Below are 12,506 nucleotides of genomic sequence, written 5' to 3'. Positions count from 1 at the left end.
TAGCATGTGTCAGCTTCAGATTCCCAAGCTTTATCCCAGGCCTACTGACTCAGGAGCTGGGGGAGCCTGGGAATCTGTATTTACATACACATAATTTATGTATCATGCTTTGTATTTACAATGTTAACCTGTAAGGGGCTCTAAAATGCAGCCCTGGTTATAAAGCATCTGACTAGCACAACTCCTGGTTTTCCTGATGAGGAAGCTGCAGCCCAGAGAGACACAGTGACCTGCCTGAGATAACACAGCAAGTCAGTGGCCGCCTTGCCACCGCAGCACTCTTCTGGGTCTCTGAGTCCTGCTCTGTCTGTCCAAGTGGGTGGGTGTCGGGGAGCCCACGCAGCTGGGGAGCTCGGAGGTTGCTGGCAGGAGGCCTCTGTGGCTGCCGATGGGGACCAGTTGTTTGGTGTTTCTGTTTATTGACTCTTTAAACTTCATCATCCAAGGAAAGTTAATACATGACTGTTTGGTAGCAAGAAAAACATAATCTAAGACCGCAATGACCCACCCACCCCAAACAAAAACAGAACCAAACAAACCCCATCTGAGACCAGACCTTTGGAGCTGCAGCTGAAGAAGCGTGGGGGCTGGGGTCAGACTGGCTTCTGTGGTTCAGGGGTCGGGGCGGGAGTGGGGGCAGGGTAAGCTAGCCTCTGGAGTAGCCTTCCCAGCCAGGGAGGCCATGTCTGGCCCCTCAGCTTTGGGCGTCCTTCTTGGAATGGCTGCCCCTGCCAGGGGAGGGTGTGGAGAGAAGTCAGTGGTCAGCCTGAGGGGCCCCTAGGCCCACCCTCTGCGGTGACCACGGGTGCCAGTGCATGAGACACAGGGGCTGGGGGACAATGTGCCAGGAGAGGGCCCTGGACGAGGCCCCGACAGGGTTCCCACATGCGGGAACCACTAAAGGCACTGCCGACAAGCAAGGAGACGCCGAGGCCTGGGGAAGCCCCCCGGATGGGAGTCACTGCCCCACCCACGGTCATCGCCTTGTTCGGGATGACTGAGGGGACTTGGTCCTTTGCTCTGGATACTGGAGGGCAACCCAGTCAGGACAAGGCTGTGGAAAGTTTATGTTAAGGGACAGTGTTTCAGTGCCCCAAACATGCAGTGTGTGTGTGCGTACATAATGAGGGGGGACTGGTCCCTCCAGGAAGGCTGGTTGGGGTCCCAGGGTGACTCCCAGGGCAGGAATAGGGTTGTTGTTTTTTTTTTTCCTCTTCTGTCATTTTCTCCAATCAGTCCCTGCCCCAGGTCATTGCATAAATAAGTGCTTGGGAAAGTACACATCTAAAAAGAAACATAAATACTGTACACGGGAAAGGATTCCATCCCCCAGCCCTCCCACTGTCCCCAGGAAAACCCTCCAAATATTGCACATGGCCCTCCCCAGCCCCGTGGGGTCCAGGCCTGGCCGTGTCTTTGGTAGAAGCTCCAGGGACAGAGGTCCTGGGCAGCCCACATGCCCCCCTCTCCACACCCCCCCGCCATCATGACTGGGTGCACCGAAGCAGCCAGAGGGCCGGGAAAGGCCCAGACCCCGCTGGCCAGCAGGTGCTCCATTGGGAATGCTTCCGCAAGGATGGGAGGCAGTCTGCAGGCACGGGTGTGCCCCTGGTCAGACACTTGTGTGAGGGTCTGCCGGTGGGCTTGGAAGAGGCAAGCAGGCGGAGGGCGGGTAGGTAGGCGAGTCCTGGGCCCCCGTGGACAGGGTCACACCCTCCATAGGAGGAGGTGGTTTGTGCTGTCGTCTCGGCCCACCGTCTCGCTGCTGCCGCCACCCCCGCTGCTGAGCCGGAAGTCCTCGTAGCCATCGCCTCCACTGATTACCAGCATTTTAGGCCTGGCCGAGGCAGGGCCTCGGTGCCGAGGGGAGTCCCGATGTTCCAGTGAGGGCAGCTTCTCCGGGCCTGGGGGGCAGAGGGGAGAAGCCATGAGCTGGGGGGTGACTGGCGGCAGCACTATCTCTTGGTGCTCATCTCCTGCTTCCAACAGCCCTTCCCCAGGCAGGCAGCTTAAGTCTTCTCTGGACCCAGACAAGCCCTGATCAAGGCCTCCCTGCTTCCTGATGCCCACAGCCATTTCCTCTTGGGAGTACGGCTTCCTGTCCTGCCAGAGCAAGACCTGGCCAATGGCAACCTCCTTAATGTACATCATTACCTACTAGGTTTCACTCTAATCCTCACAGTCCCTTTCCTATCCTATCTGCCATTCTACGTTCTGCTTCCTGGTGCTATTTCTGTTTCCCGCTCTGCCCTATACAGCATTTCACTTCCAGCCCTATACAGCATTTCTAGTCCTGTTTTATTTCCTGTTGTATATATCCATTCCTGTGCCATATTCTAATTCTTAGTTCACTTCCTCATCTTCGTGACATTCTCTGGACAGAATTTTATACACATACACACAGTATCCTGATAGATTTTTAGTTTGGGTTTTCTATAGCCTACTTCCTATAATATACACCACTTCCACATCTGTATTACATTTTCCCTCCCTCTTAACCCTCCTCTGGCAGGGCAGCAGGGCATCCTAAACCCAAAGCCCAGGTCCTTGGATTGGCACAGGATGTGTAGACCCACCTGCATCTAGGGGAGGTGGTGGAGTTGGGCAGAGCAGGTTGAAGCCATCTGGAAGTTGGACTGCGGCCAAGAAGCGGACGTGGCCAGTGTGTCCCTGGCCGAGGCCAGCAGGGCTGAGAGGCGCCCGTGGACAGCTGATGGTACTGGGTGAGGTGGGCATGGTGAGCACCACGCCAGCACTGGTGCCCACCCACAGCAGCTCTTCACACACCAGCAGCGCTGTGATCCTCAGGCAGGCAGCCTTGTGCTGCCGGATGATGGCGTCTGAGCCTGGGGTAGGAGACAGACCAGCGCTGGGGCCAAGTCCTGGCCCTGGCTTAGCATCCTCACTGCCAGGGACAGAAAAGCTCCAAGGGAAGGGGCAGTAGGAGCCTGAGGTCAGTACCTGCCAGCATCCTGTGCACAGGAGGTGTGACATCTACCTCTGCCAGCTGCTCAAATGTGTCTGGATGGTAGAGACACACGTGGGCACTACCTTTCAATGTCACCCACACGCCCAGGCTGGAGTCCACCATGCAAGCCACGCTGCGACTGGAATCCTGCCCCACGGAGAATGTGTGCTGGGGTGAAGGTAGAGAACAGATGGGTGACTGACAGGCCTGCCTTCACTGGCCCCTCCCGGCCTTGTGCTTCACCAGTGCCCTTTCCTCCCTCCCTACAACTCATGCCAAATCTCTCCAGAAAGCCCACTGGATTGACAGCAAAGGCAGCCTTGCTCCTTGACCTGGATGATTAACCTTTCAAATCTTAGTTTCACTGGAGCCTCCCCACTTAAACCTCAGGAATTAAAATGGAAGTGCCCTTTCCCTAAGGAAGTTGAGTGAGTTAATGATCAGAGAAGTTCAAAGCTTGAAGAGTCTTAAGAGCAATCATTGGCCTCACCCTGTACAGCTGAGAAATGAGTCTAGAAGGGGAGGGAACCTGTCCAAGGGCATCGACAAGTCAGTCACAGACCTGGGCCTGAACCTAGTTTCTCCACCTCTTCACTCCCAGCCCCACCAATGATGGGACCAGTGAGAGGGAAATCAAGGGAACGAGTTACTCCTGTATATGACCAGGCTGACAGCTACTGATGTACATGTAAATGAAATCAGGACTAAAGGCCAGAGTGATGATAAGGGGATGCTGACATCAGAAAGGAACTCTGTCCACCCACCAAAGACCACAATACCTTAGTTGAGAAATAGGGCTGGGGTGGGGAGGAGGACTAAAGTATTCTAATTTACAAGTACCTGTAGCCTTCATCAGCTAGAAGGAAATAAGGATTAGAGAAGGCCAGGGGCTGGCCCAGATTCACACAGTGGTCGGGGGAAAGCCCCGACCTCTCAGCTGGTTGCTTTTTTACGGACCTGTGGATCTCACCTCCTCTCTCATGGGCCTGGCTCACCCCAAGTCACCAATCCCCCGACCCCACCCACATCCCCACTACCTCCAGCTGCAGCGTGTCAGGGCTCAGGACAAGGACTCGGTTCTGGCAGCCACACCACAGCCGCCCACCCACAGACACCATCTTGGTGATGGGGCTCCCCTGAGCACCCAGGGTCACCGATTTGAAGTTATGGGGGTCCCAGAAATGGCCTAGAGTGGGAGTGAGATAAAGAAAACAGCAGATTCAATCTTATATTGCATTTGAGCCTCACTCTCCCCTGAAATAAGGTGCTAACAAATAACCTCAATTTATCAATGAGGACACCAAACCCCAGAAAAGACCTGGGAGTTACCCAAAGTCACATCTCCAGACTTGTGGTCTGGAGGCCCTGGCTTGCTCAGGAGGGAGATCCTGCTCAGGGTGGGGAGGGGAACAGTGGGAGGGGGACACTCACCTGCTTCTCTTTGGTAGACTACGAGCTCTCCATTGGCCAAAGACACAAACACCTGGTTATTCAGATACCTAGGAAAGGAAAAGGAGTCATGAGGGGTTTCAGGAAGCCAAAGGAGGTCACCTGAGCCCAAGGAATCAGACAGAATGACTATGGCTTCTGAAAGACCACCTCCTCCCACCCCGTGTTCTGTAGGTGGTGGGCACCTGAGTCTAAGAAGAGGCAGTGACTTGCACAAATGACACATGGTGTGTGGGAGACACAGTTAGCCTAGGGCACGCCTCTGTGCTCTGTGCCCAGGAGGTCCAGGTGAGCAGGAGGAGGTCTACAGGTATAGCTGAGAAGGGTGTGAACCAAAAGAGCCATCTGGGGGGCCTTACAGGATGCAGGTCACAGAGGCCGAGTGCTGGAGCTTCAAGCTGTTCCTGCGATCACGGATGCTGTCGGAGGACTGGTACACGTGGACACTGTGGATCAGTGGTGAGTACCTGTGACAAGTGCTTGGGCATGCCAACCCCTCCACCTAGCTGCCTCCACCTCCATCTCCTCCACGGCAGGTGCCACCCCAAGGAACCAAAATCCCACGGCCTCCCTGTGGGTTTCAGACCCTCTGGCAGCCCTGGTTGGCAGTACCCTTGAGATCTAACCCAAAGCCCTCCTGCTTCTGCTTCAAGATGCGATATGATTTCTTAAACAGGGATTTCAGGTTCTGTCATCAAGACTCCAGCCTCCCCTGTGTCCCTACCAGCCATCCTCGGTGCCCAGCCACACAGAACTCTGGTAGGCCTCAGGGTCAACACTCAGCAGGTCCTCCAGGCTGCCGCGGGTGAAGGAGCCACGACTGGACCGACGAAGGGCTCTCCCATCCATGGGGCTGGTGCCACAGGGGCCGCCAGGCCCGAAGGAGCCAGACAGTGGCAGGAAGCCAGGCTCCTGTTCCTCCTCTGAACTGGTAGTCTCTGCTGTGGCCTCCTTGGAGCTTGGGGTCTCCTCATCTGATGGAGACAAAGGGCTCTTTCTCCCACTCTGCCAGGCCCAAGACGTGGTATCTTTCTAGGCCTTACTCTCCCCTCAATGCACCCTTCTGGGCCAAGGTCTTCCAGTGCTGTTCTCCCTGCCCTCTAGCCTCCGCCATCAGTTCAGCCCTTGTTACCCTGATGACTGAGAGCTCAGTGCTACGGGCTCCTGGTCCCAGCCTGGCCATCTCCAATCCACCACCACGGACCAATCACCACCACCTCCCCCAACAACTCCATCTTCCTTAACTGGCCATTGCAGGGGCCTCAGGATCCAGTCTGACTACCCACTGCCCCCGGGGCCCTTGGTATCACAGCCCCGGCCCACCTTGCTGGGCCCCAGCGCTCTCTGCACTAGTGTCCTGAGGCTGGATTCCATGGCTGTGCTCATCCTGTCTCTCTCATCCAATCAGCACTGGCTGGGCTGCCCCTCCCTGCCCCAAGCTGGGCACTCACTGCCAAAGCTAGAGGAGATGGTGGACCGGCTGGCCTGGCTCTGCAGGGTCCCCGAGGGGCTGGGAGAAGACTCATCATCCGAGTCGCTGTCAAAGGGCACTAGCTCCGGACGGGGGTCACCCTCGGCGGGGCCTGGCGCCATCTCCAGGCCTGAGCCCGCTATGGAGATATGCAGGCATGGTTGGGGCCCTGGCTCGGCCAGCGTCGCTGCTTCCTCGTCCGCCGCCTCAACGTCCAGGTCTGGCCCGGTAGGTTCGGGTGCCGTCTCTGTGGGGTTCCTCAGCGATGCAGTCCGTTCCCTGGGAGACGAAGGGTTGGGAATGAGTGTCACTAGGAGCTAGGATCTGCCCTACACATCCTCATGCCCCTAGGCCCCGCCCACACCCACAGGACACGCCCACCCTCCAGTCAGGGGCGGGGACTCTGCCCCCAGGCCCCGCCCTCCACCCCACCTGCCCCCGTCTGGCGGGCCTCACCGCTGGCAGCAGCGCTGCAGGCCTGGCACCGCCCCGATGCAGAGGATGCGGGCGGAGCAGACTGCGATGCAGGCCTCCACATCAGGCTCAGCACGCAGGCTCAGCAGACACACCTGGCCCACGTAGCCGTCGCTGTTGCACACCCACACCTCGGGCGTGGGCTCGGGGCAGCTGCTCAGGGTCGGGGCTGCGCACGAGAACTGCGGAAGGCGCCAAGGGACAGGGGAAGGTGGATGCAGGAACTATTGCCAGCTCCACACCGCTCTCCAGGCCCTCCTGGATTCTCAACACACGTTCGGCATACACGTGCACATGTGACTCTTTACACATCAAATGCACACATCCCTCTGTGACATACATTCATATATGTGTGTTTACACATACATCCACACACATATATATATATACCCCAAATATGATCACACATACATGTATATGTGTAACAAATGAAAAAAATGGTAACTTTGTCTGTATGTATATAGACTCATACAAGCATATGAATTAGACACTTGCACATCAATGGTATAGCCTTTGTTCACATGCAAAGATACATAAATGCATGGATGTACCCATATACATATGACACATATGTAGTGCCCATGTGCTTGTACAGAGAGCTGTACCCTCAAAGACATATGGGACCACTGCAATGTTCAAGATGTACATAATGCTGTACAAAGAACAAAAACACATGAACACATGCTGGCTTAGAATACATGCACCCAGGTACCCAGGTGCATACACACCTGCATGCCACTGCGGGTTTTCATGATGGGGATGGCCTTCAGGAATTCAGGGTCTAGACAGCTTTTGCTGGAGGCTGTAGTGATGGACGGACAGACAGACACTGCTTAGCATCCACCTCACCCTGGTCCTGACCCTGCCCATTTCCCTTCCTCTTCTGCCCCTCAGGGTCTCTCTAGGGAGAATGAGGTGGCTGGGGGTTATGTCCTGCTTGTCCTTGGCCTCAATTTTCCCATCTGTACAATGTGAGAGGTAGACCCAGAGGTCTCTAAGGATTTTCTATGGGCCCGATCAACAGTGCTCCCTGATCCAGGCCTGCTGTGTGTGTGTGTATATATGTGTGTTTGGTGGAGGTACGAGGTCCTAGTCACCCACTCCCATGATAGGGCCCCTGCCCTACGCTGACCGTATCCACAGAATCCCTGCCAAGGAGGCCCTAAGTGAGTGAGTGAAAGTTGTTCAGTCGTGTCTGACTCTTTGTGACCCCATGGACTATACAGTCCATTGAATTCTCCAGGCCAGAATACTGGAGTGGGTAGTGGTTCCCTTCTCCAGGGGATCGTCCCAACCCTGGGGAAGTCCTGTATTTCTCTGCAGAAGTCTCAGTCCACCCTTCCACTGGCAGGGACTGGAACACAGGATATGGCAGTCCTGAGATTTCTGGCTCCTGATGTCATACACAGCTGCAAGGCGCTGTCCACTCCTTGAAGGTTCTGAGAGGAGGGCGCCATCCTGGGCCCTGGCTTACCCAGTTTCCTCTTGGCCTCATCAAAGGCCTGCTCGAAGCCGAGGCGGGCATCAGGGTGGGGGAACTCAAAGATGAAGGAGTCGGTGCCCTCGGGCCTCGTGGTGCACAGCTCCAGCTTGGTAGGAGGGAAGGAAAGTGCGTAGCACAGGGCCTGCTTCTCCGACAAGTCCCGGTGCATGGCAGCTGAGAGGTCCCGCAGCGCGTCATCCAGGCTCTGCAGGGATAAGGGTCCAGGCCTCAGGGCCTCACTTCCCCGTTCAGCCTACTCCTGCCCTGGGGATGGGACTGGGCATCTCCCTCTTCAGACAGAAAACGGAACTCTACTTCCCGGAGACCAAGAGGTAGCCTGGATCCCGCACAGACATGGTGGGCCCTCCCGCCTCCCTCAGCTGGTGATGGAGCTGTGTCTCCAACCCGCAGACCTGGAACCCGACTTCCTTCAGAGACGGGATGAGGCTGTACTCTCCCCCTCAGATAACTGACAGGGATGTCCTTGCCCTCAGGCAAACGACAAGGCTGTTCTCTCTCCCTCAGGCCGGATGAGGGAATCTCAGGCAGAAGATGCAGACCTGGTGGGGGAAACCGAGGCTCTCAGAGAGCTTGCTCATCTGGCCCAGGGTGGTCAGGTCCTCGTCCAGGCGGCTGATCGCCTTCTGGATGTTCTCTCGATTGGCAGCTTGAGATGCCCCTAGTGGGGACAGAGGGAGGCCATGGGCAGATCCAGAGACAGACAAGGTCAGGTTGGAGAGACACTCCTCCCCTCCCCTCCCAACTCGTTGGGTACGGGAAGCAGCCTGACAACCGAGAGCTTGTAAACCGCCAGACCTTGGGTTAGCATGAACCCCAAAGTTTATGGGCAGCTTGGAGAGAAACTCCAGGCCCGAGAGCAGGGGACTAGGCCTGATTCACAGCCACCGGCCACAGGGTGTCGGTCCCTTGGAGAACTCCCTGGAAGAGCACAAAGAACAAACAGCAGGTAGCTCCCAGGTTATGCAGACTCCAGCTGATGCCGCTGTGGTGGTACAGTCTCCCAAAGGGGAAGTCAGCTGGGCAGGCAGAGCCTCAGGCAGTCAAATGTGCTGACCCAGGGACTCAATACCCGCCCCACAAAGGAGGGGGCAACGGGCTGATGACCTAGATTTCTCTGGTCCTGTCCCATACTTGATCACTGCCAAGTACTGGCCCCACAGACCAGCTCAGCATCCCGCACACCCCACACTGCCTGGCTAGGGGCAAACGCCCCAGACCAGTGGCCCACAAATGGGCTGAGTAGACAGAGGTGGAGTGGACTAGACAAGAGAGGCCTGAGGACATTTGCTCCTTCTGAAGGAAACGGTCCCCCCACAACCCTCTACCACCCAGGCAGCCACACTTTCTTCCCTATGACCCTGCCCCTTTCTGGCCACAGCTGACTGGACCAGGGGTAGACAGCTGACCTAGAGGTACTCATTTTATCCACGGGCCTGTTCTCTAGTGAGAAGAGATGAACTGGACCAATAATCAGCTTGCCTTCCTATGTAGGGGCCTGTGTGGGGCAGCCCTGGGTGCACCAAGGGGCTGCGTGAGCCCCTGCCTCACTGGGTCTGACCTGCCTGTTGGTCCCAAGGTGCCCTTACCACCAAATGACCACCCTGCTCAGGAGGGTGGACCGCGCCTCCTGGAGCAACTGGGGCTGAGAGCTGAGGGAGAAAGGCCACGACGCAGACAAGGCCGTGAGGGATCACGGGAGTTACGAGGAGGCAGACAAGGCCATGATGGATCACGGGAATTACAAGGGGGCGGAGAAAGCGGAGAGCAGTGAGGAGAACTGGCGCAGAGGGGGCGGGAGTGTGGTGGGAGTGGGGGGAACACGCTCACACAGCAGGAGCAGCTCTTTGAAGCTGCCTCAGCTCCCGACAGTCTCAGCCCCAAACAAAAGGATCATTCCAGCCAGCTTTCTGATTGGCTTGAGTGTATCTGTTCCCCAGGCACCAAACTGCTGGACCAGAACAGTGCGCCATCATCTAAGATGGAGTGTATAAATGCATCTGTGCAGTGAATCAACCGCTACGGGCGTGTCTGCGCTCCCTGTAGCACTGCCGCCCCAGTCCACCTGCCAGTCCACGGCAGGCCCCTGCCCAATCAGAAGGTGGTCAGTCTGGCTCCGTGGGACACAACCTGGATCCTGCATGCCAGCACCCTTGGACAGGATGGGAAAGCGAGGCCCGGAAGCAGAAGAGCAGGTGCACAGCCAGCCAACCTGGCCACAGCTCAAATCCTCCAGGTGGGCTTCTCAGAGGAAGACCCCCTAACACCCAGCACCCCCGGTGGGCCCGAGCCAGCCCCACCTTTGATGATGTCTGCGTCGTCCAGCGGCAGCTTCCACAGCAGCTTGTACTTGCTGGCCGTGTCGATGACGCTGGCTGCCGTGTACCTGTGGGGAGCAACAGGGGTGCTCTGGCCAAGGCGGGGGAGCGGGCCCAAGGAAGGACAACGGCCTCAAGCACCCTGGCCACTCACAGGCTCATGGAGCTGCGCCGCAGGGAGCCCGACTTCCGCTTCAGGGTGGTGCAGACGATGAGGTCCGTGAACAGGAAGAGGGACCGGTCCTTCTTGCCACCAACTGCCTTCTGTGGGGCCCGAGACAGGATTCAGGCCCAGAGGCCCTCCCTCCTGCCCACCCTGCCCAAGGGGGACAGCCAGGCCAGGAGGGGAGGGCCCTCCAGATGCCCAGAGGCAAACTGGGACTTGACCCTGGGCTCCTGCTGGGGTGGAAGAGCAGGAGGCCAGAGGGCAGCAGCTGTGAGCAGAGAAGGTAACCAGGCAGGGAGGTGGGGACAGGGGGGCAGACAATGGGACACTTCTTACCACTTCAATGACCATCTCCTGCCTCAGGAACCGCCGCAGAGGGGCCTGGAGCTGTGGGGCAGGAGGGACAAGGCGTCCTGAAGGCTCACTATGAATCCTTTCCCCTCCCCAGACCCCAGTGACGCTTGGCCCCACTCGTGGGTCAAGTCAGTAGAAGCAACACATTGTCCACCTTCTCAATGCTGTGTCATCAGGCCATGCGACATATGGCCAGAAACAGACATGGGGGAGGACACAGATGCAAACTGAGACGGATGCAAACACACTGCAGCCATGACCACGGTTCCAGGTGACCACAGATGCAGACACAGGCATGGGTGGAGCCAGGCAGAACAGCACTCACATCCTCCATGCCCTCGATGTGGGCCTCAATCTCCTGCAGCACGCGGGCATGCCGCTCTGCCTCCTCGGCACTCCGCACACCCTTGTTGATGCGCTCAGCCACCTGCTTGATGTTCCGCTGCGCGTCTAGCAGGAGAGGGTAGTCCGGGTGGTCCTCAGGCGTATGCTTCAGGAGGTCCTGGGTGGGAATGGGCGGTAAACCCCTGTTTAGCCACCCCTGTCAGGCTCTGGGGCCCCACAGTGACTGCTGGAACAGAAGAGACTGTGGGTAGACTCTAGAGAGAACTTTCCTATCTGGCTCCTGCGGCTCCACTGGGTGGGGGCCACTGAGTCCCCTGCATCCCCACATGCCTCCAGACTGCCCACCTGCCCACCCAGCCCCATGCCCTCCTGCCCACCCAGCCCCATGCCCACCTTCACCAGAAGCTCGTAGCGTGGGATCCGCTGCACAGGCTTGATCATGAGGTCGGACAGCGCCTGCTTCTCCTTGTTCTCACGCATGCTTTGCTGAAACCCGAAACAGGGTGGATGGGCACACAAGTGAGGCATGACAAGCAAAGATGGAAATGTCAAAGGACAGACAGGTCCCTGGTGAGCCCCTCCAGGTCTGAGGGGAGACACTGACCCACAAGCTGGGGCTCTGGTGTCCAGGCTGGGGGCTCCTGGGACCCCCAAAGCTGCCCAAGAAGGGTGGCCTCCATCCCCCTGCCTGGCCCTGGTACCTCCAGGAACTTGAGAAAGGCAGGCCTCGCCTCCTTAGCCACACGCACGGCGTCCTTTGCATTGAGGAAGTTATCGATGTAGGCAGAGTAGATGTTGACCAGGACGTCCTTGGAGAACTGTGGATGAAGAGGCAGGTTGGGAGCCTCAAGGTGTCCCCTCCCCACCTCATCATGACCAGGGTTCCACTGATTGACGAGCCAACATCTGACTCTCCCTCCATCTGAAAAGGACACGGTCTCTGAGGGATCGGGCATGTGCTACTACTGTGATGTCTGTACATGTCATATGTATGACTGTGTGATTGGGCATGTGCATGTGTGTGCAGACACACATGTGCACTCAGACCAGGCTCTCTCCCTCCCAACAGGGCATTTCATCCCCTGGTCTCCAACCAGGCAGGTCTCCCTCCTTGCTGTCAGCCAAGTGACACAGACTTGTTCCTGCTGCTTGGCTTGTGCTCATGTAATTCCCTCCACCAGGAAGGCCCCTCCCCCATCCAAATCTCACCCACCCTGGCAAGGCGGAGCTCCAGTTCTGCCGCCTCCAGGAAGCACTCCTACCCTGAAGAGGGCTCAGCTTGGAACTCTACCTGGCCTCTGGCCTCCCTGACCCCCCAAGGCAAGTCTGCCAGTTCCAAGGAGTAGGTGCTCCCATCCCTCCCAGTATGCTCTGCCTGGTGGCTAACGCCTGATGGCTGGGCTCAATGTGGACGTTCTCGGCAGAAGCCCTGGCTGGGCATTAGGACACCCCAATGCCTG

The 12,506-nt window shown here is 57.5% G+C and overlaps 1 protein-coding gene across 1 annotated transcript in view; it reads right to left on the bottom strand.

Moving 5' to 3' along the window:
• Positions 1-402: 402 nt before the first annotated feature.
• The window catches only part of ARHGEF17 (Rho guanine nucleotide exchange factor 17), a 57,849-nt gene continuing 45,745 nt past the window's right edge, over positions 403-12,506 (bottom strand). The window contains exons 4-21 of the mRNA XM_043481152.1: positions 11,748-11,864; positions 11,440-11,532; positions 11,027-11,203; positions 10,684-10,734; positions 10,336-10,445; positions 10,164-10,249; positions 8,406-8,524; positions 7,837-8,050; positions 7,091-7,164; positions 6,345-6,544; positions 5,869-6,167; positions 5,142-5,391; positions 4,777-4,863; positions 4,400-4,467; positions 4,006-4,154; positions 2,962-3,136; positions 2,577-2,846; positions 403-1,904 (exon numbers count right to left, since the gene is read on the bottom strand). Of these exons, the coding sequence (XP_043337087.1) occupies positions 1,708-1,904; positions 2,577-2,846; positions 2,962-3,136; positions 4,006-4,154; positions 4,400-4,467; positions 4,777-4,863; positions 5,142-5,391; positions 5,869-6,167; positions 6,345-6,544; positions 7,091-7,164; positions 7,837-8,050; positions 8,406-8,524; positions 10,164-10,249; positions 10,336-10,445; positions 10,684-10,734; positions 11,027-11,203; positions 11,440-11,532; positions 11,748-11,864 (2,736 nt within the window). The 3' untranslated portion in view covers positions 403-1,707. The remainder of the gene's footprint in view (positions 1,905-2,576; positions 2,847-2,961; positions 3,137-4,005; positions 4,155-4,399; positions 4,468-4,776; positions 4,864-5,141; positions 5,392-5,868; positions 6,168-6,344; positions 6,545-7,090; positions 7,165-7,836; positions 8,051-8,405; positions 8,525-10,163; positions 10,250-10,335; positions 10,446-10,683; positions 10,735-11,026; positions 11,204-11,439; positions 11,533-11,747; positions 11,865-12,506) is intronic.

Source organism: Cervus canadensis, chromosome 11, assembly GCF_019320065.1.
Source record: "Cervus canadensis isolate Bull #8, Minnesota chromosome 11, ASM1932006v1, whole genome shotgun sequence".
NCBI classification, from domain to species: domain Eukaryota; kingdom Metazoa; phylum Chordata; class Mammalia; order Artiodactyla; family Cervidae; genus Cervus; species Cervus canadensis.
The sequence above is the reverse complement of the archived record's forward strand: the minus strand, read 5'-3'. Positions and strand labels throughout refer to the sequence as shown.